Here is a 26,429-nt window from a genome sequence, read left to right as displayed (position 1 = left end):
TGTATATAAAGAATGAAGTGAAGGTGAATGTAAAAGGGGCATGGCCTTGGTCTCATAAATGGACAAAATGTATTTTTAACTGAAGTTGTGAGTCTTAATAAAAATGCTTCACATGTTGGCCCCGGTGAAGTTGCATAAAAATTTACCCATTTGGCATTAACTAACGTAAGATTGTTAATTACTATACCACTTATGGTTTTGTAGTTTAAAAAATCCTCTTTATTTATTTGTATTGTTATTGTTATCTAGTTGCATATAAAAAAGAGCAGTTTTGTATGAAAAGTCAGCGACTCCTTCTCTCTCTTGAAAAGAAAAAGAAAAGAAAAACCAGTCTTAAATTGCTTTTGACGAGAAGAAAGAATACATCGATCGATCGGTTTTGTTCTAAAACCTTGAAGAGAAATACTTGGTTTCTTTCATATTCCCTTCTTCCCTTGAAAATCAAAACATTTGCATGTCTTTGACGTCTGGAATCAGTTTGGTGCAAATTAAAGCTGAGAGAGGAGCCGAGATTGAATATAGATGTAGTAGATTTGTATGACAGAATCAGCTCTTCGTTTTCTTACATGTTTGTTTCTTTACACATGGATAACTACCAAGGTGAAGGTGATTTAAACGACATAGTTCGGGCAAGTGGCGGTGGTCCGTTGAGCTGTGCCACTGGTCACGGTTCTAACACTGTTCCTGCTTCAAGCTGGCAGCAATTCCCCTCCGATCCATTGAATTTCCCTTCTTCAGCCATGGAAGATCATGGTTTAAACGCTTTTGGTGACCCTTTCTCCGCCATGAGAGATCCACTTCTTCACGAGCTTGACGTAGCAGCTGGTTGTTCAGCTTACTTTAGCAGCCCTAATTCAACTGATCATATCATCAATACTACCAGCTCCGCCACCGTTGAAGCTGATACTTGCAACTTTTCCGGTTCGAGTACAATGGTTGGGCAAGGTAAGCTGTTTGAAGAAGACATGCCAAGTCCTTGCAACATATTTTCTCGGATTCAGATCTCGGCAAGCTCGAGCAAGCTACCTGTGTCGCCCTGTGATTCGCCGATGATTGCTGCTTGCGTTTCCCCGAGAGGAATTAAGGCTCCTGCTGTGCTTCCGAGCGACATGATTAATGCTAACACCTCAAAAAGTTGCTTGATTGATAGCACTGGCCCATTGCAGATCTCATCTCCGCGGAATCTGGGCATCAAGAGAAGGTTAGGGTAATAATATTTAATTCTCTAACCTCATCTTCGTTATTCAACTGAACCCCCCCCCCCCTTCAACTAGTACTATATTTTTTTATTGCTCTTCTTTTTGTCTCATTAATTGACAGTCATGATGCATGAACTAATAGCATTTAGGAAACTAATGAAAACTTTTGTATTAACTTTGGGATTTGTCATTTCCTTTCATAAAATCATAAGGTAAGAAATTAGGGTTTATTGGTACTAATTAAATCAAATTATAACATTACATATGTCTGAATCTCATATGTTGGAGAAAGGAAGAGGTGGAGGTGTATGATTTGCAGGCATCTGAAGTTTACATAAATGCTAAAACGTTAAAATCCTGACAGCCATTTAATCAAACCTGAAAAAGGTAGTCGATAACTTAATTGGGAAACTAACCTAGCTTTTATGTAGTTACATGAAGTACTTACTTTTCTTCCTTAACCCACCTGCAGTAATACGGATGATATTCATTGCTACAATCACTTTCACCTTCTTTAGGGAAAATTATGACCAAAAATGTAAATCTGATCATATGCCACCACAAAAAAAAATAAAAAAAAAATGAAGAGCTGAAGTAATGAACATATACTCTTTCTCTCCCAGGAGATAATTATTAGCTATAAATATGAAAGCTATTTCTTTCAAATAAAGGTTTATCTTTTCTTTCACTGATGTAAACTGTTATATATATATATATATAGAAAGAGCCAGGTTAAGAAGGTGGTTTGTATTCCAGCACCGGCAGCTGCAAACAGCAGGTCTAGTGGAGAAGTAGTTCCTTCTGATCTGTGGGCATGGAGAAAGTACGGACAGAAACCAATCAAAGGTTCCCCTTATCCAAGGTATATACATACATACATACATACATATAGATATCTATACACTATAATATAATATTTTACTGGAGAAACATTATATTATTGGGTAGTTAGTTATGTTAAGTTATGATTCGCAAGATGAGCCAAAAGCTACTAATAAGTTTGAGAAACTAAAGCTGCAGTTGCAGTAGCTATTCTGCATCTGTCTTCTGAGCTGACAAGCTGCAGAAATCATGTTTCTTCTGTTTCTTAATAGAAAACGATTCACTATATGATACAGCCAAGCAAGCAAAAATTGCACATTTCATCATCATACGTACGTGCTCGTCCCTATTTCGCCAATGCTTTTGCTAATATATGCAAAACATAAATAACCGATGTTTTCATCTTTGTTACCTAGTGCTACATTTGTGGTTCTACTCCTGTTTATGTGTTCATAAGTTAATGATGCTGTAAATCAGATTAATATGCATGCCACCGGCTTTGACTGATATATAATAGTATTATAATTTGGGTGAATTACTTGCAATAAATAATCCTTGTAAACTGCATTCTAGGGGCTACTACAGGTGCAGCAGTTCCAAAGGCTGCTCTGCAAGGAAGCAAGTGGAGCGAAGCCGTACTGATCCTAATATGCTTGTAATCACCTATACATCCGAGCACAACCATCCATGGCCGACCCAAAGAAACGCTCTTGCGGGATCAACAAGGTCTCAACCATCCAAAAACAATAATAATGCTGCTGCTGCTTCCAAGATTACCTCACCACGTTCCCAGACCCAAAACGCAGTATCCCCAAAGGAAGAAGACCTTAAAGAGAGCAGCAATGACGCTTTATCTCCCACCGTTGCAGCTGTTAACTCAACCGCAAGCGCATCAGCTAAAGGAGAGAGTGAAGATATGGAGAAGCAGCTGGAAATAGACGATGCTGAATTTGGTGAAGGAATCCCCGAAACCTACAGACCTGCATTAATGGCTGGAGACTCGCAGCAACCCGAGGATTTCTTTGCTGAATTGGATGAGATAGAGACAGACCCTCTGAATCTATTGTTCCCACAAGGATTCGGTGGTGGTGATCAAGATGAGCAGAAAGAAAAGAAAACAATGGATCCTTTTGGTCTGTTTGATTGGCCACCAGGGAACAACGATGCTTCTTTCTGAAAGACACCAAAAAAGGGTTTATAGCAAGACCTTGTTTTAGCAGCAACAAATCTCCACACTAAACAATAATTCAAGGTCCTCCTATAAACCTTATTAGTGGAATACTATTATAACTTGAAAAATTTCTTTTGGGGAGTCCTAATGTTATTGTTATTTACCAGAATAGTACGGAGATTGGGGGGGGGGGGGGAAACGACGGAGGCGCTGGGATTGGGAGTGGAGTCCCACATTCCTTTAGGATGGGACAGAAAGCTGAGGAACAGAAGGTTTGAATAGTGGTAACAAGTACGTGCCCATCAGACATGACTGGAAAACTCAGGGGCAGGCAGCAGTTTGATTTAGGATGGGACTTGCCCTTTCTTCTTTTTTCTTTTTCTTTTTTTTTTTTGAGTGGAAATTAATTACTATTCTTCTTATGAAAAAAAAAAAAACACCCCATGATTAAAATGCTTTGATGGTGAGGAAATAAGTGGTAAAAAAATCATTTGAAAAGCTTGACTTTTCTTGTCAAATCTGATTGTCTAGGGATATGTGCAATGGTGAGAGAGAAGTAATTTTTTTTTTTTTAAACAAGCTTCGGGCTTGGCCTTGGGTTCCTCAGCTTTCTGTTTCTTTTATTATATATCCATCCAACCACCTAACTTACTGTGTAATTCCATTTCTTTAGTATTACTATTTGAAGCTTGGCATGGGAGAGTAATTCAGAAATTTGTCACTTTTTTTTTCTTTTTGTATTTTTGGGTACATTATTTTTGTTATAGTTCATATAATCATATTCTGTTCAATGCATTGTATGGACAGTTTTCAAAACCATCTATATTAATAGTAGCAGTATTTTTAATTTAAAAGATTCTCTGTTTTTTGCCATTTATTTAGAAATAAAAATCGAATCATGTGATGTGCATTTAATGAGATATGTAGAATAAGGAGGATGGCATGAGAATAACAAGTGTTTGGAGGTAAGAGTCAAAGACTTTGTGTTCTAATCTACGGCATTAATAGCACTGATGTAATTAATGTATCCATTTCTTTTAAACATTTAATAATAATTATTTTTTATGGGTTATATATATTTAATAAGATAGGTTAGGAACCCAGCTGCATAGGTGATTTTCGATTCAAATCCACCTTCAATTAATATTTTATTTACTTTTATCATATTCTAGGATCTACCTTTAAACCCATAAACTTAGTTAAAATTCCAAAATGAAATTACTTATGTGAGTAAAAATATAGGTTAATTTTAAATTTTATAAAAAAAATTGAGTAGGATTTTGACTTCTTCATCTCTATTTGTAAATTTTAATATATTGTATTTATATTATTAAGTATTTTACAAATTCTTATAAATACAATGATATCTATATTGCATATTTATTATTATTATTGTTTATTTTTATAATTATCTTTTAAGTCGTGAAATTTAAGTAACCTTAATTTGAAATTTTAATATCAATCCAGATAGTAATCATTAATTTCGTTTAAGTTAAATTCTACTACTAGTAAAATTTTATATCACAAACATATGTCACATGTGCAATGCCATATTAGGTTATTATTTTTACACATTTTTCTTATTGGATTTAACAATTGAAGTTTGAATTAGGATTAAAATGATAAAATTGAAGAATATGAACTAATTCACAACCCGATACAATATTAATAGTAAAATTGGACCTATGTGCATGAAATTGATGGGTGCAATCAAGGAAAATTGTATTTCATATTCCATTCATAAATGATAAAATTATAAACTAATATGTGGTAAAATTGCACTGTAACCTAAAAATTGAAAAATATCTTTTTATTCTTTTTAAAAATGATGAAATAAAAATTAATACATGATAAATTTATATTTTAACATCTCAAAATTTTATAATTTAATTACGATTACCTAAAAATTTTAAATTTATTTAGGTTGACTTAATAAATTAAACTATTATAATTTAGCCTTACTTTTCAAAATCTAAAAGCATAAAAACTAAAATTAACCAAATATATTACATGGTTTAAAATTGCGACTTACGCATTGCACATAGACTAATAATATAATTTGATATAAAATAAAGTAAAAAATATGTTGTCGACTTTTACAGTTAATAAAATGTGGGGTTTAATGTTTGTATTTAAAAGTTAGAAAATTAATTTAAAACTCAAATTCACACTATTTTTATGGTTTTTTTTCATATATTTTTGAGTTAAATTTAGTCTTTAATTTTTAATATAAGTTGAATTTGACTATCAACCTTCCAAAAGAAGGTGAGTTGTTATTTTTCATGAAAAATTTGATTAAAATGTTAAATTTTAAACATGACAACCCTTTGTGACAATCCATATGTATTTCATGTTAATGTTTTGAATCTTAAGTTATTTTATTGAATATTTTTATCATTATTACATTATTGATGGTGTGGCATACAAAACAAATAGTGTCATGCTAACTTGATGCACACGTGGACTGTCATGCAGGTGCCATATCTAAAAAAATTAATGTTTTAATTAGCATTTCTGTTAAAAAGTTATTTGACTATTTTTTAAAATATTAATAATTAAATTTTTTATTATGCATTTTTTTGGGTTAAAATTTCCTATCAAGTATGGTTATTGAGTTCATAATGTTTTACTGCTGAAGTTAGTATGATTAAATGAGTAAATTTTACTAAAGAATATTGATAGTTTCAACAATTTAACTAAAAATATTTTTTAAATGTAGTAATTAAATTAAATTTTGATGCAAATATCTAGACGTACATTATAAGTTGATGGAAAAAGTTTGATCAAAGATTTGATTATCACACTAGTTGAATTCTCATCATATATTCACCATTTTGCACCTCTAAGTTATGCTTCTTCCAGCTTACAGCCCTACCCTAATTTCAATCAGAAAAGCATTTGGTTCACCAAAGGAATACAATCCCATCAATTAAGCAGCCGAAGAAACAAAGCTTTGAGAGTGAAATTAGTCAGTAATGGCTAGGCAAAATTTGATTTACTTTCACTCACCTTCTCCAGGTGGGTGATAGGCCTGATTTGGGCCACCAGAACCTGCCATGAACTACATCTGGCCTCCACCCATCGTTAATGGAGATTGGGCCCTTTTGTAGTTCGTATAGCCTGCGAGGACTAGAGGTGCATCTACCATCAACCATTCTTCAACCAAATCTTCCCCACTACTTATTTCAATTAATTAACACTGTGATGGGAGTTGAATAAATTAAACTATGGTAATGCAGAATTTTTTTTTCCTTACTCTCATATTATATACATACTTATGAAAATGTAATTTTAAAAATAAAACGAATCACAGGCTTTTGCCCAAGGTGAGTATGCCCCCAACCATAGCGGCATCATCCGCTAAAACTTGTCCTTTTTTAATGTATTTATCCTGCTAAATTCACGTAGTTTAACGCATACAAGTATTTTTGTTAGAACGTTGATACATAATTAATAAAATGTGTAGAGCATTTTTATTGTCCGATAAAATAATTTTTTTAGTATTTGTAGAAATAATTCTCTTGTGAACTCCTGATTTTAGAGCCACTTAACATTCCAACCTAGTTTCAACAATGTACTTTTCGAAACGAGAAAGCGGAATTGCTTGACATTGCATATTAGAACTTATTAAAGTCCGATTTGCGTCATTATGCTCGATAAAAGGAATGGTCTTTATTTTTTTATATAGGTGGATAATGCGCTTAGCGCATTTAAACTCACGTCCTCCTACACTGACAATAATATCAATACAATTAAATTAAGATCCAATTCACAACTATATAAAAATTTTAACCGTTAATATAATAATATAAAAAATAAAGTATATTGTAAAAGAGATACACAAAGGGTTAAATTAAAAAATTTGAGAAATGAACGAGTGAATGAAACTGTAAAGATACATCACTACTAGTTGTGGAAGCAAAATCAAAGCAGGATATTACCTAAATTCCTAATCCAAATAGTTGCCACTACCACCATCACCATCACTATCACCTTTAATTAAAATCCATAAAAAAAAGAAAATTGGAAATGTCATTTGTCAAATTGAAGTCTATCTGTCTCCTCCTTCCAACCTTTAATTATACCTCATATATGAATGCGATGCAACCAATTTATAATATATTAACATAATCTTAATACATTAAATTATTTGTTTACTAAGATTTGCTAGAATATAAAATATTTTATTCACAATTATTACCCCAAAAGTTATACGAATTCAACTCCATAATTGAAACATAAACCAAGTATATCTGATTTGATAATAAAAAGAATATATATTTTAGTACTCATTATTGAGATGAAAAATGAATTAGCATCTTATTCCTAATAAGACTTAAGACTATGTGCTATGCAAAATTGGCATCTTTCTTTAAAGTTTTAGGTAATATACGTTCATAATTTTAGCAACTATCCATTTGATTTAATATTCATATATAGTGATTGAGTTTTAACTTAATTGGCATCGGCTTTATTGCCTACTCAATAGCATGTAAGTTCGAATGAGCTGAAGCACATTTATTCTTCTATTAAAGGGTTAGAGAGGAATTATAAGTAATTTTAGACAATTTGTATAAAAAAACTATAATATATTCTAATTTTGATTAATTGTATTTTTGATACCTAGATAACCCTTCATCTTTAAAGCAGGATTATAGAAGCTCTTAATTTGATTAATTGGCATTTTAAGATATAAAATTTAAATTAACAAATTACATGGAAACTAGTTGCTATTTTAGACAAAGATATAAGTAAAAAATGGTTTATTTTATTTTATTTTACCACAAATTATTAATTGTAAAATATTAAATATTAATAAATAACTATACAAGTGTGTCTTATTAAAACTATTTTAATCTAATAAAATTTAAAACAAATAAATGGAAATTGTTAAATTCTTATATATTCCTGTTATTTTTAAACATTATAATCGTGCATAAGATGTTATATATAATTTTTAACACTGTAGTCTAATTTACATTTATTTTATTTTATTTTTTATTAAGTGATTTTCAATAATAATCTCTTGAAACTATCGTGTTCCCCAACAATCGGTAAATTTGAAAATGATTTTTGATTAGAACTATTTTCCGAGCACAAATGAAGAGCAACTTCTGCCATAATGAATGGAGAACATAAACGGCTGATAAAGTTATAAGATAGGGTGAATTACATATTAGTCACTAAATCAAGAATAAGTTTTTGTTTTGGTCACTTAATTAAAAAAATTATAAATTAGTTACTGAACTATTCAAAAGTTTTCATTTAAGTAACCAAGTTGTTAAAATCGATGTTATATGTCTTTCTCTGTTCACATTACTTGCACAATTTGAAAGTTATTTTTTCCCTTCTCTTCTACGGTCCTTTTTTTTTTTTGTTCATGAAACAACTTTAAATGTCATAAATTTGCGACCTAAAATTCAATCAGCTTTTTTCTCCGATCTTCAACACTGGCTGTCAGATCAACTTGGATCTAAGGTATGTTCTACTCGTCAAGGGGTATTGATCCACCGCACTGGTCATCGAATTATTGCTTGGAGCTTATTAGTAGAACTTTTTAAGAAGAAAAAAACTTAACAACCTAGTGACCTAAATGAAAACTTTTAAATAATTCAATGATCAAATTGTAATGTTTTTTAATTAAATGACTAAAATTATAACTTACCTATAATTTAGTGACTAAATATTAAATTTTGGTGTAGAACATTTTTTTTTTCTAGTGTGTTGGTAAAATAATGAGATCTAATAAGGAGCGAAATGATTGTATATAATATAATTCCACGTCATTCTTATCCCTTTCTAATAAGAGAATGACAAATCATATTTTTTTTGTATAATTTTTAGTATTTTTAGTTAGATTTAAAATTTTCAAGAGAAAATGGCTAAAAGTTAGAAGAAAAAATTTAATTTATCATTCTTCTATTGAAAATAGATAAAGATAACGTAAAATTACAGTTTCATATAATCTCTTCTCCCAGTGAGGATACATGTTGATATTAACTTTCTTTCCAACCCATAGATGTGTGGTAAAATTAAAAAAACAAAACGTATTGTCTCCCAACTAATTTTCATGTAATCAAAGTCTTCTAAGGGGTAAATATTTAAATTCAAAGATAATAATTATATTTTGGCACAAAACTTTTGAGCAACAGCTAATTACGTGTGAGGATTTTCCCTCACCACATTTTGTGGTCCAACCCCTTTTATCATAAATCATAATAACTTTAAGATGAAATAAGATTTCAAGAAAGTAAATAGAACAGCCTTCAAATTTTCTTCCAGTACTCTGATTCGTTAAGACAGAAACAAGATGTAAATTAAATGTACATTACTCCAATGCCAGTGGCAGTGACCAACAACATAAATCTAGTTCATCACAGACAATGCATACAGGGATTCCGCAGCAGGACCACCCAAATTGTTTCCTACAACAACGTCCAATCCAAATGCTTTCATCATTATCGTCATTTATCATCTTATTCTTCAAAAGGTATAAGCAATTCCTCTAGCCTTGGCTTGAGCATCCCTGAGGTCCCTTAGGTACAGCCTCACAACATGGGCACTGAAAGGGTTGGTCTCTGGTTGGCCTCCGTTCTCCTCAAAAGCTACACGGAGGCGCCCTACCACACCATCCAAGCTGCTCCATGCTTGGTCGAGAGGGCAAGAGCATGAGCATGGCGATGGTGGGTCAGGAGGGTTGCCCCAAAAAGGACAGTTCCGTGTGTGGAGTTTAGTATTCCCGAACTGATAGTCCAAGAATTCAAGCACATGCACTCCGGTGCAGCGGGAGAGACCCAACTGGGGGCGATGCTTCTTCAGGTACTCCACAAACGCCTTCCAGTCACGTCGCTTCTGAGATTCGTAGCGGCTCAAAGCTGGGAGCGGTGCACGTTGTGCCGGTGCTTGGAAAAAGGGTATCCAGCCATGGTTCGGCGCCTGGTTACTTGGATGATGAGAAGAAGAAGTGGTTTTAGATGAGACGCTGGCGGCGGCGGCGGCGGCGGCAACAGCTGCTGACATATTGATTAAATTGGGCCTAGCTAGGGTTGTGAAGATACAGAAACAGTAGTCGGATTAAGGATGATGGTTTCTTTACGTTTTTCTTGTTTTTCTGCATATAATTATAATTATGATGTTCACAAAAACAAGGCGTTTGGAATGTTGGAATGTTTATGGAGATATATAGAGACAGACACAGGGGGAAAGACAGGAGTGAATTTGTTAATAGCTGGAGGTGTGTCGGAGCATCGATTTTATTGTTATTTAAAGAGAATATAAAACAAAACCATTGCTGATGCTCCAATAATAACTCGACACGTGTCCATAATTAGTTTTATATTAACTCTATCGAAAAAGTTATAGCGAAGGCTGACACAATAAAGGAGCTGAGCTAAGTCTGATTAATATTTTAGTTACTTCAAATTGGAAAAGAAATGAAGTGAAAGCGAAGACGCCAAGGTAAGACGTGGCAACTGGCTAAGTACCGCGTAAATACGTTATAGCTGTCTGTAAGTTACTTAGGTTCCACGGAAATTTTATATTTTGACTTTTCATTACTTTTTCATATATATGAAATGAATAGTTCAAATTTTATAAAAAATTTAAAATGGTTACGAAAAGTTGTATAAGGAAAAAAACAAGAAATGCAATTATATTGATATTTTAGAACACAATTTATATGATAAGTAAAATACAACACAAAATATATAAAATATATATATGCTCGTAAAAATTACATATTTAAAATATATAATAAATAATAAAATGTATAATTTAAAATTAATTAATAAAAACGTATTATCTTAAAATTTAAAAACATAAATTTATTAAATTAAAATATTAAATATAATTACGAATATATCTAAGTCGATTCTAAAAAAAAAAAAAAAAAAAAAGAAAGAAAGTTAAGGGTGGTGAGTAATGATTAATGAATGAAGGAAAAAGATGATTAGGGTAAAGACCTAAAGGGTAAAGGTTGGGAGGGATTAGGTGGTGGTGATAAGTGGAGGGCCCTATCAAAAGAAAAGGAGGCGAGGGCAGACCAGGTCTTGTGTGGTCAGATCAGCACTGTACACCGTTCCAAAACGTCTTCTCAATCTCAATCGATATTAAATTAAATGACAATTATTTTCCCAAATCTAATAATTGAAGCTTTATTTGTAAAATGAAGTTATTGCGTAAGGTTAATATTAATATATTGGGGGTATGAGTTGACTAATATCCTACATCAATTTCCTAATTTTAGTTTAGAGAGATCAACAGTGTCAAAATTCCCCCATGTAAACTTTTGTATTATTGTAATTCCAATCAATAAAACCTAAGCTTTTTATTGCTCCCTTGCTTTCTAATTTCTTCGATTTGTCCATGCTTTTTTATTTATCTCCTTTTTCCTTTTCTGGTATGGGCTATGTTGTGGATGGTAGGGATCATGGTTTGCTTTGGTGTGGGGAATGGTTGAAGAGGCAGAGGGCTTAGTGGTGAGATGTTGAAGGGGTTAGTGATGAAGGTGTGGTCTCGACTGGTTGGAATGTTTACATCAAGGCGGTTTGGTTATTACTTTAAATAAAAGAATTCAATTTATTAATTTAAAAAGACGGCAACAATTCATTCTTAAAATCACTTATATAAAAACTAAATGTAAAAATAAGACAAAAGTTTACAAAAAAAAAATTCCAACATTTTCCTTGAAGAATTATTTTAAAATTAACACTTAAAATTTAAACTAATATGAATTAAAAGGCTCGATTTTGATTATACTCGAAATTGAAATCAATACATTCTATATATAAAAAAAGGAACTTCGTAGAGATTATAATTCTAAAATGTGGCTTCACCTGAATTTAGCTTGAGCCCTTCAACTGGTATTCACATACTTCTATTTTGAATTTTTTTTTAATTTTGTACGATTATGTAAAAACACAACACTAAAATATTTTTAATTAAGAATAAAATTTACAAAATAAAATAATAATGAGACTAATTAAAAAGAATTAATAATTATATAATATTAGATGGTATTGCACTTTTTATTGATTATAAAGCATACGGTATAAAACTAAGCAAGGATAAAGTTCATGTTAAAGACAGGAAAAGAGAAGACTAACTGTAATAATTAGTGACCAAATAATTCATTATTTTATGTTATCAAATTATTTAACTTTTAAATATAAAATAAGAAACAAGATGAAGGACTGGCAAATTAATAAAGTTTATTTTGATCAAAATAGAGAAGTAAAGCTCACGCAATTTTAGTACTCATTTCAACTATATTGTTACATCAATATGAGCAAATTTAACCTGAAATGTTATTTCAATGAGTGTTCATCTTGTTATTTTTCCTCTTCTTTTTTTTTTTATATAATTTAACTGTTTTGTTTTGAAATAGAGTTAATTCGACAACTTTTATTTGAAATTTAGTTAAATATACTCTAAGTTTTATCAAATTTTATATGTTGTTAAATGTTTAGATTTAAAAATAATAAAATAATTTTTCATTAAAATTCTTTGTTAAATTTAGTTTCATTGTAACTAATGGCATAGCTAAAAGTCTGATAGAAGCTTGACTCTCCTTAATTAAATGACTTAATTACTTTTTAGACCCTATCAAAATAAGATTAAAATAAAATAAAATGAATCTGGGTCTTTTAAACTTTTGATTAAATGAAAAATTATAATTTTAGTCCTCCTGAAAATTTGATGATTAAATTTAAGAATTTTTAATATAAGATTTTTAATTTTGGTCTCCTCAAATTTTATAATTTTATCTCAACTCTCTTAAACAAAATTTTGGCTTCCCTTATAATTGTAAGGTCATATTTTCTGTTATATTGTTAACAAATGAGTTCTGTTTTTAATTTTAAAATATTACACTAACTTAAAAATATAAATAAAATTCTAAATTGGATTTAAATTGATAAAATCAAAAAATAAAAATAAAATTTCATATGTGCGAAATATATAGCTACTTGGAGCATATTTAATTTTAAATTTATACTATATAGTTTGAAAAAAAAAAACAGCAAGCGTGACTTTAAAACTTAAAAAATACAGGTGTTTATCTTTATAGAATATATCACAAATCTAGCAAGAAAACTACATAATAATAATAGAGCATTATCTTCTTGGTATCAGAAAACAATTTTACAATAATTTAAGATTGAGTATTAGGAAAATATATATAGGAGAAGAGAATATTTAAGGCTAGGTGGATTAATGAAAAAAAAGGGAGAACAATAAATTAAGAATCCAAGGGGAAGAAAAGGAAAAGAAAGCAATAATTGGGAGGTAAAGCAGTGATGATGGGTGGAAAGGATAAGAAACATAGAAAGGGATGGGAGCAAAGCAATGTTGTCGACTCGACTTATAAATTAGGTTTTTTTTTCTTTTGTTGTTGTTAAAATATCTGTGGCTCAGATTTTATCACTCTTCTCACTCATTCACTCCCACTATATTACAAGATGAGGGAGGGAAGATAACCAAAATAACTTCTCCCACCCATTTGCATCTTAATTTGCTGCTGCTTCTATTTTTTCCATAAAATTTTAATTTAATGGGTAAATCTAATGCTTAAATTTAAACCTAGTGTAAATAAAAAATTATTTTGACTGACAAGTGATATTTGATTTAGATTAAATTATATAAATTGATTACGTTTTTCTTAGATAAATATAAGCTGTACATAAAAAATAATATGATGTCTGTTAATGGTTTATAAAATTGAATAAAAATTAAAATATTTAGATACACAAAATCAAAATTAGATTTCAAATTTATTATTGAAGCTTAATTTTTAGGAACTAAAATTATATATTAAGCTTCAGAAATCGAACAACTCAATCTGTACCCAACTATGCTAAAATTCTCTCTCTCAACTCTTCTTTGCTCTATTTCTCTGTTTTATTGTATCTGGATATCTGACCGTTGGTCAGCATAACAATCAAAACTCACAGAACATGAATTTAAGAAATCAAATTCGAGAGTTTTGAACCGAGTTCCAGCAGGAGAAGAGGGGCGGAAACTTTGAAATAAAATTTTAATTTTTGGTATTTAAATCAATCATTAACAATATGTAGGGAAACCAATTAGTTAAATGGCGTGTCTTTCAACTTTGAAGAACGATTATTATGATATTAGCTTAATAAAATGAAGCCTAAGGCTAGCCAATCTTTCTTCCCCATAGATGGATAATTATTTGGTAATCATTCTCAATCCCAAGTATACTAAATAATTGTCCTATTACTTAATATAAAATAATAATAACAGTAAACGGAGGAAAGGAAATAGAAACATTTATTTAGCATGTACTTTTTTGCCTTATCCAGCCAACCAATAATAAACCAAACAATACCAATCTAGTCTAAACCTTTCTTCAACAGAGGGATCATATCTATGTATGTAATCATTCTGGTAAGTTACAAAACCCAGAAGACAATCATAAGTATAACTGCGTCCACGCAACAGACTCCACATCTTCAAGCAACTGATTGCACTGCTCTTTCAAAGCTGTCTTCTGCTGATGATGCACGCTTCACAAGAATGTGCTCTGGATGTGTGAGTTTCAATTGGCTGCAGTATGCAAATTTAATCATTACTAGGTACAGATTGGAGTATTAGCGAAAATAATCAACCATGAACGCACCACCTCAGTTAAACAGCAAATGCAGAAAAATAAGATATATCTACTACACACTCAATTAGTCTACTTTGTAACTGAATACGTGCTGTTCGTAATTTCTTTATATGACTTGAAATATCAAGCCTCAAAGGCAGAAGAATATGGTCAACAATCAAATTCAGAAGCACTTAAGGAGCAAAGATACCATTCAAACTACATTCAGATCAAGAGAACATCCAACATTTTGTCCACCTCGCCCAAAAAATGCCACCTCAACTTTAATAAGTAGCTTTGCACACTAAGGATACATGAATCCTTATCTGAACAATGCATGCAAATTACTTCAATCCACTCAATACAGGGACACCAAAATTCCCTAATATTTTTCCCAAGGAAAACTACATGATCTTTTTTGACTCTATCTGGTGAAGCTGATTGTGTAGCACTCACAACTCAGCTGGGTGCATACTGCACTATGAGTAATTTGCATGTTGACTCAACATACTCTTCAAAGCAAAAGGGTAAATCAATGCAAATTAAAGTGTTCTATGCGCATTGAAGGCTTAGAAGTCCACTAACTGGTGGATGAGATACTGCTATGATGGGAACCATACCTCTCCCGCAACAGACATCACCCATTATTAGAAGCCGAGAAAAGCAAACAGAGCAACGAGCAAACAAAAAAAGGCTGATTTTAAAATAAATTGATAAGCAAAATCCTGCTCAGCACCAGCAAACACCATTTGCACTAAACCCATAAAATTGCTAATTTCCAAGCCATACCTTGGCTTCAAAAGTCAAAATGCATGACAACAAATATATCTTCGGAAAAAAATTCAATGAAAATAAGGACTGTGACGATTGAAAAGGATAGTCAAATCTCAGTTTACAAAGACATGGCTAACCAATGTAGCCAACTAGGCAGACCACATTAGAAACGTAGCAGTTTGGCTAGCAGGTCCAGAGACAAGCTATTTTTGTAGTGCTCTACATTATCTGATAGAAATGAAGTATGCTAACATGAATAATAAATGGAATCTCCTCTTAGTGTGTTATATCCCATTAATCTAGTTACAAAGTATAAACTATTGAAAATGTTGGAATCTTTTTGATCAACCAAACTAGCCATTTTGTACTCTTTTACAGAGCCATGTTATTAAAAGGGGGAAAAAAAAAATATTGTAACATGTTGGAAACTTTTTGATCAACCAAACTAGCCATTTTGTACTTCTTTTACAGAGCCATGTTATTAAAAGGGGAAAAAAATTTTGGAGGAAATGAATAGCTAGTTTACCTTAGGTAACGTGAAGATGATTTACCAAGGTGAAGACTGCATACAACCAAGTTGGCGAGAGTTTCAGGATCCTTTGCATCCTGTATCCTTTTACAAAACAAACCCTTATCACTTGAGAATCAACTAATTGCTTTGAAGCGATAAAACTTGGGAGAAAAATATTCAGTCTCATGATGAATCAACAATGCAAGGGTCTGGAGAAAAGTCTAAGACTCAAACTCATTATCATTTGATGCCATTCAGAGGTTATATTTACACCAACTGAAATTTGATGAATATAAAATCTAAGGAAATAATTTATGATCATGAAACACAATAGCCGTAGCCAATCCTGTTCCTGGAGTTATAAACAACCACCAAAAGAATTGCAAAATCATATGTTTAAATATGAGAAAGCAAAAGTTGCTACTACTTGCCTTATTAAGTGCTTCAAGCAAAAGTGTTTCAGCTTCATCAAAGTTCCCCATATGCATACAGCAGACAGCCTTCCCATTGAGGATTAGTCCAGTCATAGGATATTTCTCAGAGAAATCTTGGAAGATCAGGTAGGCTTCCTGTATCTTGGAACCACCCTGATTGGGAAGAAGAAAGTCATTAAATCATCCATGGTTTCTAATAATGTTATTAAAGTGAAAAATATGCCATACCACTGCCAGGTTCAGCCATGCATTTGCTAGTTGTGTCAGTGTATGATCCTCATCAATCTGCTGCATGACCCTCAGCTGTCTCTCTGCATAGTCCGACCGATGCATCTTAATGAATATTTGCACATTCAGTGCATGCCTGAAAACAGAGAGCACAACGACTTCATCAGGCGTAGAGCTTCCAATTTGCTTAATACATACATCAATTACTCAATTTTTTGCTTTAGCAGTTAAAGGTGGTCATTAGAAGGAACATACTTTCTAGAAAAATTGGATCAACTCCTAATTTATATCTGAAAGTAAATTTGCCAAAAAGATGTTCTACAATAACTTGATATCAACGACAGAACCACTAATAGAGGGGATTATGGGGAATAAGTATATTTGGCAAAAAGATGTTCTACAATAACTTGATATCAACTGCAGAACCACTAATAGAGGGGATTATGGGGAATAAGTATATTTGGAAAAAAGATGTTCTAGAATAACTCAATATCAACAATAGAACCACTATTAGAGGGAATTTATGGTCAATATTGGCTTTTTGTTATAACTAACCTTATTTACAAGTCAACATCAGGGTGTCACAAGCCTGAAACTACAAGACCCCATTACTTCGGCCCACCAAACACAAATGAGAAAAGAATAATCATACTGCTATAGTTCCTTCAATTTCTAAATATATACATTAAGCCTGTAGAGGCCAGCAACAACATATAAGAGCACAAATTAATTTATAGTAGTTTTTGCTAACCCATTCCTGTGGTATCTTGTAGTTTGGACCTTGAAAAGACATACCAGCTGACACTTTTTCACAAACACCATCTGTTTGTCTGGACCTAAAGTCTTTTCTAATATGTGTTTTGCATTTAAAATAAAACTTTCAACGTCTAGCTGGAATAAAATAAACTGGTATAACTCAAATTTGTGCCAACTGCATCTATTTTGATCCATTAGATCAAGGTGGGTCACTCATTTTTCTCTTTGCATAGAGAAGTAAAGCTCATCACTTAGAATGTTCTGCTATCTTCAGTGAACTGGAAACAGGAGCAGCCGATATTTGTGTAATAAACCAGTTACAGATCACCTTTTTGTTACAATGTAAAGCCTAATCCCTAAACTTACACCAGTTTAAAGAGATTTTCCCCCAAGAGAATAGGTTAGTAAAGTGCTTTACTGTCAATCATTTTAATGTTAATATATGCAACAACTTCAAGGGGTTTTCTCTTTGATGAAAAAAGAACAATGGCATGCCCTATTATCTTTGGCCTGGATGTAGAATGATTGAATTGAATTAGGCAACTGGCAATTTTGGACCAACAAGAAATAGCACCAAATTTAAATATCAGCAAGGCTGTAAAATGGTTAATTTATCCGATTAACATGGAATCCTGTCAGTTAATTTCAACCCCCCTCCCCCCCCCCCCCCCATATTTCCTTTTCCATTTTGTTTTTATTTCCCCTTACTAGTTAGACAATGGAAGGTAATCTTTACCCTATCTAAGAAAACCAATACTTAGTTCTATACCTAGGACACTGAGACCAAAAGCCTAAAGATCAAATGGATAGACCGGTGGTTAAGCAGGCTTGATAAAGTAACAGTATACAACAAATTTCCACAAATTTGAAAATATAAAGAACAAATAGATCAAGTAAAATCAGAAATTACGAATAAAGAAGAAATATAGACAAGGATGAAACAGGTAAAAAAATGAAGACGAAAGGGAAAACGCACAGTTCCATGGTGCCACCAGCATTGGTGTGTTTAAGAGCCTCGTTATAATCTTCTTCGTGCGTGAAAATGATTCCAGCAATCAACCTTAAGATGGGATTGTTCCCAATAGCTGGATCTGCCAACCATTCCTTCAAGCTAGAAATCGTCGATTCCTAAATCGTAAGACCCAAAATCAATCAAACATGTTAGTCCCCGGATATTCTCATAACAGATCTTCCATATAACAAAAAGATAATGAGGCAGGTCTAATAGGAACTTTCACCTTATCATGAGGGTTGGAGAGATAGAGAGCGAGCAATTTAACGGCTTGTAGAGGAGTGGCAGCAGAGGAATCGATCTCATTGATCACCAGCTGCAATTTCAGAGTTTATAAACTGTTTAGAAAGAATAAATGAAATTGAAATTAAAAAAGGGGGGGGGAATACTTGGTAGCTGCCGAAGGCGATGTAAGAGCGATAAACAAGACAGTCGCGCTCGACGGCGTCGTCGGGGGAGAGATTGGGCAGATCGCTGTTGTTGATGGCAGCCTGGTACGAACCCAAATAGACATTGTTCCTCAAATTGAACAAGTGATCTGGGCTTCCAGCCATTTTCTTCCGTCTCCTCTGCTAAGATATTCTATCGACCGATAGATCTGAAACAATTATCTCTATTCACTAACACCAAACAATACAAATCAGATTTGTTTCACCCCCGAGTCCAATTTCTATTGTTTCCAATTTTCATACTTAAACGTCACCGTTTAACATTTACAATTTAAATAAAGGGTAAATTTCGCAGTTAGTCACTAAAGGATTGGTAAGTTTTTGTTTTAGTCACTTGACTAAAAAAGTTATAATTTGATCACTAAACTATTTAAAAATTTTCATTTAAATTATTGAGTAGTTAAAATTAATGATATATGGTTTTCTTTATTCTTACTGTTTGCACCAATCGAAAACTCTCTTTCTCCTTCTTTTTTACAGTTTTTTTTATGAAATAGCTTTAGACGTCACAAATTTACAAATTAAAATTTAAATAGCTTTTTCCTCTGATCTCTAACATTGACTGTCAAATCAAATTGTATTTGAGGTATGTTCTTCTACTCGTTAATTGATACTAATCCACCATACAATTTGTAATTGTCATTTGGATCTTGCTGGTAGCAGGAGCGAAACTAGGAGGCTAGCGTAACCCTTGACCCTCCTAAAATGAAAAAAAATAAATTAAAATTAAAATAATAAAATAATTAATTCAAGTTTAATTACAATGAAAAATTATTTAAATATTTTAAGATCATAGCATTATAATTATAAACCACAAATATGGACTTTTTTTTCTAACCTTAAAAATATTATTAAAAAACCTTGTGAATAGGCGAGGCTGGGGTTGGCATGGCCCAGGCCCCCTAAAATGGAAAATTTTATTTTAGGCCTTTAAAATTTTAATATTTTAAATTAGTAAATGTAAAATTACATTTTTCTCCCTAAAAATATAAAATTTTGATTTAATTTTTAATAATTATAAAGATATAAAATATTAAAATTGTAAAATTATATTTTTACTATTGTAACAATTACAACTTAATTTCAGACCCTAAAAAATTTCCTAATTTCACCCCTAGTGGCAAGAACTTTAAAAAAACTTAATAATCCGTGTTTAAAAAAAACTTTTAAATAATTCAAGAACTTAAACGAAAACTTTCAAATAGTTCAATTAATAACTTTTTAATTAAGTGAACTAAACAAAAGTTTACCCATAATTTAATAACCCTTAAATAAAATATATGATTAGGCTTAATATATAAATTGGACACTACACCTTTTTTTGGATCAAATTGGTCATTAAGATTAGCATTCGTTACATAAATTGCTCCTCATGATTAACATTGTTAGTTTTCTGAATAATTGGGTGGTGTGACTAAATTAGGGTGTGACGTGTGAGCAAATAAAAAATAAAATGTGTTTTTAGCATTAGTTAACACGAATCAATTTTTAAATTTCATAATTTTACTTTTTTAATTTAAACTATTTTAAATTTTTTTTTAATATTTTTCACCTTTTGTAATTTTCTAATTTGTTAGCTTTATTTTTTAATTTTAAAATAATTTTAAAATTTTTAAAAAACTTTTTAATTATTATAATTATTTTTAGTTTTAAAATTTGTTAGAGAAAAAGCACGTGTTATTCCTTAATTACCTACATGTCACATCCTATTTTAACCACATCACTTAATTGTTTAAAAAAATGGTGTTAACTATAAAGACTAACTAATTTATTTATCTCACTTTATGCATAAGTTTAATTGTATATATCAACTAAAATATATTATGTTTAATTTTTAAAATTTGTTACCAAATTTGCAACATTTTAGAAATAATAGGATTGAGAAAGTAAAAACAATTTAACTTAGATGTTAAATTTTAGGTCAAATATTAACAAACTAATAATAATTTTATATTATTTTAATAATGTCTTTTATATTAAAGTTTGTTATTTTTTAAGGCTTATCTCTATTTATATATATACACAGAGAGTTATAATGTCTCATAAATTATAAAAAAAATATTTTCTTTACTTTCTAAAATTATAATTTAAGTTTTTATGTAGTTATTAAATTTATTAAATTATAAATATGCTATTTATTTATGTAATTAGTTTAGAAATATAATTTAATTTTAACTTTGTTTTAAACAATTTATTTTTAAAAATAATTTTTTTATTTTATTAAAATATAGTTATTTATATTAGTACATTCAACAATAAAATAGTATTCTTACTTGTATGATGTACAAATTGATTGTATATAATAATTAAAATATATTAATTTATTTTTATAAATTTAATTAATAATATATGTAAAATAAAGGAACTTTATAAAAATTTTATATAGTATTACATTTTTAATTTTTTTATAAATATATAACTTTAATTAATGAATATATATATATATATATATATATAAATGTATAATTTTAATTAACGAATACATCATTAATTCAAAATTAAAATTTATTGAAATGTACGCAATTCTTTAGTGGGGAAAAGCTAACATCCAACCTATGATTATTAATGTGATTTAATTGTTTGGTATTTTTATGAAATATATATGCATATATATCATTAAATATACACAAAAATCACTTTAATTTGTTGTACATTGATAATATTATTTAATCTTAAAACTCAACTTGATAATCACTGTTACTGTTAATAAAATTAAAATGTTTTGTAAATATTTTTGACTATTTTGTTTAATCTATTAAGTAGATCTAATTTAATCATTGAAGAAGTCATAACAAAATTAGTCATAAAAATAATCTCAACAAAAAAAGGTAATTAAGGGAGAAATGAACGAAGAAACATGATGTGATTGTTTTATAATAATTATTGACAACCTAAAATCATTAAAGGTGCAATGTTTTCCAAAATTTATATTAATTTATTTAATTATTGGTTGAACGATATATATAAATGAAGCTATTTTGCATTTTTTATTAAATTATTTTCAAATTTAAATAAAAGAATTCTCCAATATTTTTTACAGTATTTTAGTTAATGAATACAAAGCTTTTATTTAATTTAATTTTCATATTTTATCATATCATATCATTTTCATATTACATTAATTGATAAATTTTCCAATTATATTACATTGACTGCTGATGTAGTTGGGTATAATAATAAATTTAACACTTAATATTTTATTAATTTAGTCTTAATTCTAAAATTTTAACAAATTTAATTCACAATGTTTACACATTATATCAATTCAATGTTGATTTTAGAAAATAAAAATAATATTAAAACATGTAACTTTAGAATAAAAATGACATTAAATTTTCCTTTTAAAATTCATTAACTAAAATACTATAAAATATACACTAAAATAAAAGCTTCTTATTTTCATCAGCAACCCTAGAGAAAAGCAATGCTGCTATTAAGAGTTATGGTAAATTATTTGTTTTGCTACCGTCGTTACCTGCAATTCAAATGCTAGTTTAAATTGATTGGTTACTTATAAGTTTGCATGGATATAATGTATAAATATTATAAGTTAAATTTATTAATTCTTTTAGAATTAATATTAAATTTATTATTATACATAGCTATATTAGTATTTATCTCGTGACTAAAGTCATTAACAATAAAGTAATTAAAAGTTGCAATTAATCTAATAAGAGTGACTGAATTAATAAAAAATTGATGATTAAAATAATATCGTACTAAAACTTTAGTGATTATCTAAATAGTTTATCCTAAAATTTATAAATATTTTATTTTATTTTATTAAATAATTAGAATATACAGGACAAAGAAATCGAGGAATATATGATTAGTAAGATTATTTCAAAAGATAGGGTTGAATCTCAATAAATAAATATATTAGGAGGATGTAAATAAATTCTCAACACCTAACTTGCTTAAATATATCATTTAAAAATTTTAAAAATAAAGAAGACCAAGTACGAATTTTGAAAATTAAAGCTAAATGATTTAAATAAATCATTTAAAATTGAACTAAATTATTTTTAATAATTATATATTTTAGATTTTTTTCCAGCTAGTCCAACTTGGATTCTAAATCAATCAGTGAATGAACTAGCCTTTCTAAATACTCTATCTAGAGGCTATAATTATATATTAAATTAAAATTAAAAAAATTAATTCAAGTTTAATTACAATGAAAAATTATTTAAATATTTTAACATCGTAGCATTATAATTATAAACCACAAATATAGACTTTTTTTTCTAACCTTAAAAATATTATTAAAAAAAACCTTGTGAGCAGGCGTAGCCGGGGTTAACATAGGCTCGCCCCCTAAAATGGAAAATTTTATTTTAGGCCTTTAAAATTTTTTAAAAAATTTAAATTAGTAAAGATAAAATTGTACTTTGGCCCTCTTAAAATTATAAAAATTTAATTTAATCCTTTAGAAATTATAAAAATATAAACTATAAAAATTAAAATTTTATCGCCCTAAAAATTTTTTCTAGCTTTCGCCCTACTTGTGAAACATTACATGAATTGATACAATACTTATCAGAATGATTACACAAAAAAAGAATAAAATACAAATAAATTCCTTCTAAAAATACAATGTCTAAATTTATAATAATGCTTTAAACATATGGAAAATAGTATAAAAATACAAAAGCAGAATATTCTATTTTTCTTTCAAAGCTTTTTTTTTTTTCTTTTTTGTTTCTCTTTCTTGTGCTTATATTCGTTCCCATTTCCATAGGCCAAAACTCAACATCCACAATGGAAGACAAAAAAAAGAAAAACAACTGACATAATTCGAAGGCAACAGATCTATAGTATCTTCATGTATTCCATATGATTTTCCTCATGATTTCCATTGGGTTAAATATTTATTTAATTTTGCTAATTATAGATAAAAATTTAATGATTGCAATATATTCTGATTTTTGGTACTATTGTATATTTGTTTATTTTTATATTTTTATTTTAAAAATTTAGTGACTTTATTTTTAAGTTTAAAAATGTAGGTATAGTTATTAACATTGTTAAATTTTATTTGTTAAATTTATTGGTGCTACAATTTGAAATTAAAAAATTACTCACTTGATATTTGTGCAATAAAATAGTATTGTAATGGACTTTAATTTAATAGTGTTAATAATACTTAAAATTCACATAAACATCTTAATCGAATAAAGTAGTTAGATTAACTAATGATATTATAAGAGTTGAGGTACCAAATTATTTCAAAATTGAAGTATAAAAATTAAATCACAAATTTAAGCGAAGTATAGAGATCATAATTGAAAATTAGGGTCGGTTTGGATGGGCGGTGGAGTTCGATGCGTTTAGTTTATTTTTTGTCTTACACTACAGTATTTAATCTCACTACGACTATTATTTTTATACTAACTGTAGGTAAATATACTGTCTAACTAAATTCACCTTTAACTATTTTTATATAATCTCAAAAAATAAAGAGATTAAAATTGGAATTAAAAAAAAATAAACAAGATTGAAGTAAGAAGGGTTTAGGACCTTTTAGGCTAGTATAGATTAAGAATAATAGATGAAACAAATAGAGGAAGCACGTAGAATAAAAATAAAAGAGAAAGTGGATGAGCAATGACCACCATAGGATGGGCAGGCCAGCCCACCATCATTATCTTGTTGATGCCATGATCCCACTATCCTTCCACTTTTTTCTCTTTAAATTTTTATCTTTTTCCTTATTATATTATTATTTCTCTTTCCTTTTTGTCCTTTTCCTTTTTATTATATTATTATTTGCTTGTTGGTGCCATCTCCAACCTTTTCCCAGTTTAGATGCTGGGAAAAGATTTAAATAAAATGAGGTTTGAGACCAATTTTAAGAGAGAGTATGAATGGAATGGAATTGGAGTGAGCGAGAAAGTACCACCGCCCTAAGGTGTTATGATCCCTACTAAACCCACAATTCTTTCAAAATTAAGTCGGTTAAACTATGTGTTTATCATTTTAATATATTTTTATGATAATAATATATAATGTAATATTGTTAATAGTTTTACATTAAGGAATTTCTTTTACATAATAAGCCTTTAAACTTTGATTAAGCTCCCTATTTCCATGGGCAAAAATCCCTAATTTTAAGGGTCGGCATGCGAAATGCGTGAATGATTGCTCCCTTACCTTTGTCAATTTCAGTGATTCAATAAAATAACAAAAAAGTATTTTATTGACCTGTCTACCTATGTCTTCTCTAGATTACTTACCACTACAACCCTTTTATTATTATTATAAGAAACCGTCAGTGTTGCCAAATGAAACTGTCCACGTATTTTATATGTTATTGAAATTCGAAAACAACACCATCATCATTTAACACATTGGAATTTACTCATATATTGATAAAAGTAAAATTGAAATTTCAAAGATTTTAAACATCCATATTTGAGCTATACATGCACAAGTTAATTTGAGTTACCATAAATTTTGAATTTAATTATTCCAGGTTTATATATAATAATTAAATTTGATGAAAACTATTGTTAAATTTTAATAAGAGATGATTATTTGATATATTAATAATAAATTATTTTTGTATAAAATAGAAGCACCTAATCAACTTAGCCTAGCCATGGACAAGTGACACCAATCTTGGTGTTGTGAAGAAGGCTAATAATACCATCCGACGGTTGCATGAGGAATGGTAGAAAATTTTTAATTCAACAAGTAAAATTAAAATTTTATCACATGTTTTATTTATTTATTTTAAATTTTTAAAATGTTTTAAGATTATATTATAAATTTTAATTTTTTGTGAAGTTAAAATTTCTATGTTTATCTATTGAATAATTATTTTAAATAAAAATTAAAAAACCGTAATATATAAATTTTTATTTTGTGGCCTACATCTCAACACCAATGTCTCTCAAACAACTTAAACAAATGATATTATGATATATGTCAGTATTAGAAAAATTATTACATTAATCATAATATGGTATATCTTAATATTAATCATTTATATCAAATGGTAAGTAGATTTTCCAAAGGTTCATTTTGATATAAAATATTTTAGAATTCAGTCCGCAAATTTCTACTTGAATTATTAGTTAATCAATACAAAATTTATAAATATAATAATATTTAATATTTTAATCACACAGCCAACTATTTCATTTGATAATTTACGAATAAAAAAACAACTTTTGAACAGAATAGAAATTCATGAAGACTGATTAATTCAAAATGGTATTTTTAAACTATTAAATAAATTTTAATACAAAACATTTTTGATAGTAAAAAACTAAAATGAATTATAAAATAAATAAAAATGATTTTTATTTTAAACTTTTAAACCAAATCAGATGCATAAATGAAGTAAAATGAAAAGGGAAAGCAGGTTACAATAAGGTTTTTGTTTAGAGTGATGTTGGCAGGGCATAGTTATATGCACCACCAAGAATTGGAAATGGAGAAAAACAAAAAGAAAACCAAC

The 26,429-nt window shown here is 29.5% G+C and overlaps 3 protein-coding genes across 7 annotated transcripts; 1 reads left to right on the top strand and 2 right to left on the bottom strand.

The window, feature by feature from the left end:
• Positions 1 to 243: 243 nt before the first annotated feature.
• On the top strand, positions 244 to 4,046 carry LOC108449987 (probable WRKY transcription factor 35). 4 transcript variants are annotated; one of them, XR_008283092.1, is made up of 4 exons: positions 244 to 1,201; positions 1,921 to 2,061; positions 2,595 to 3,273; positions 3,360 to 4,046. XR_008283092.1 is itself a non-coding variant. In XM_017747397.2 (3 exons), exons 1-3 carry the CDS (start codon positions 567 to 569, stop codon positions 3,196 to 3,198), a joined length of 1,380 nt encoding a protein of 459 aa, XP_017602886.1. In that variant the 5' UTR covers positions 244 to 566; the 3' UTR covers positions 3,199 to 4,046. The 4 variants fall into 4 exon arrangements, 2 of the variants coding, with proteins under 2 accessions (XP_017602886.1, XP_017602885.1); XR_008283091.1 differs by having other exon boundaries at positions 244 to 1,207; XM_017747397.2 differs by having other exon boundaries at positions 2,595 to 4,046.
• Positions 4,047 to 9,463: 5,417 nt separating this feature from the next.
• Positions 9,464 to 10,459, bottom strand: LOC108449988 (protein LIGHT-DEPENDENT SHORT HYPOCOTYLS 4-like). The gene has a single exon (XM_017747398.2). The coding sequence runs from the start codon at positions 10,210 to 10,212 to the stop codon at positions 9,676 to 9,678; it is 537 nt and encodes a 178-aa protein (XP_017602887.1). The 5' UTR covers positions 10,213 to 10,459; the 3' UTR covers positions 9,464 to 9,675.
• Positions 10,460 to 14,393: 3,934 nt separating this feature from the next.
• On the bottom strand, positions 14,394 to 19,203 carry LOC108453857 (coatomer subunit epsilon-1). 2 transcript variants are annotated; one of them, XR_001866650.2, is made up of 7 exons: positions 18,905 to 19,203; positions 18,742 to 18,831; positions 18,480 to 18,631; positions 16,748 to 16,883; positions 16,517 to 16,672; positions 16,101 to 16,187; positions 14,394 to 14,757 (listed from the first exon to the last, which is right to left on the bottom strand). XR_001866650.2 is itself a non-coding variant. In XM_017752206.2 (7 exons), the coding sequence occupies exons 1-7, from the start codon at positions 19,067 to 19,069 to the stop codon at positions 14,664 to 14,666; spliced, it is 873 nt and encodes a 290-aa protein (XP_017607695.1). In that variant the 5' UTR covers positions 19,070 to 19,203; the 3' UTR covers positions 14,394 to 14,663. The 2 variants fall into 2 exon arrangements, 1 of the variants encoding a protein (XP_017607695.1); XM_017752206.2 differs by having other exon boundaries at positions 16,101 to 16,180.
• Between the last annotated feature and the right edge of the window lie 7,226 nt (positions 19,204 to 26,429).

The sequence above is a fragment of the Gossypium arboreum genome, chromosome 5, assembly GCF_025698485.1.
Source record: "Gossypium arboreum isolate Shixiya-1 chromosome 5, ASM2569848v2, whole genome shotgun sequence".
Lineage (NCBI taxonomy): Eukaryota > Viridiplantae > Streptophyta > Magnoliopsida > Malvales > Malvaceae > Gossypium > Gossypium arboreum.
This window is presented reverse-complemented; position numbering and strand designations above follow the sequence as displayed.

Coding starts and splice junctions, on each gene's coding strand:
- LOC108449987 (XM_017747396.2), top strand. CDS start 567: ATGTTTGTTTCTTTACACATGGATAACTACCAAGGTGAAGGTGATTTA. Junction 1,208..1,920: donor GGCATCAAGAGAAGGTTAGG/GTAATAATATTT, acceptor ATATATATATAG/AAAGAGCCAGGTTAAGAAGG. Junction 2,062..2,594: donor AAAGGTTCCCCTTATCCAAG/GTATATACATAC, acceptor ACTGCATTCTAG/GGGCTACTACAGGTGCAGCA.
- LOC108449988 (XM_017747398.2), bottom strand. CDS start 10,212: ATGTCAGCAGCTGTTGCCGCCGCCGCCGCCGCCGCCAGCGTCTCATCT.
- LOC108453857 (XM_017752206.2), bottom strand. CDS start 19,069: ATGGCTGGAAGCCCAGATCACTTGTTCAATTTGAGGAACAATGTCTAT. Junction 18,832..18,904: donor TCGCCTTCGGCAGCTACCAA/GTATTCCCCCCC, acceptor CTGAAATTGCAG/CTGGTGATCAATGAGATCGA. Junction 16,181..16,516: donor TGCTTGAAGCACTTAATAAG/GCAAGTAGTAGC, acceptor AAAAGGATACAG/GATGCAAAGGATCCTGAAAC.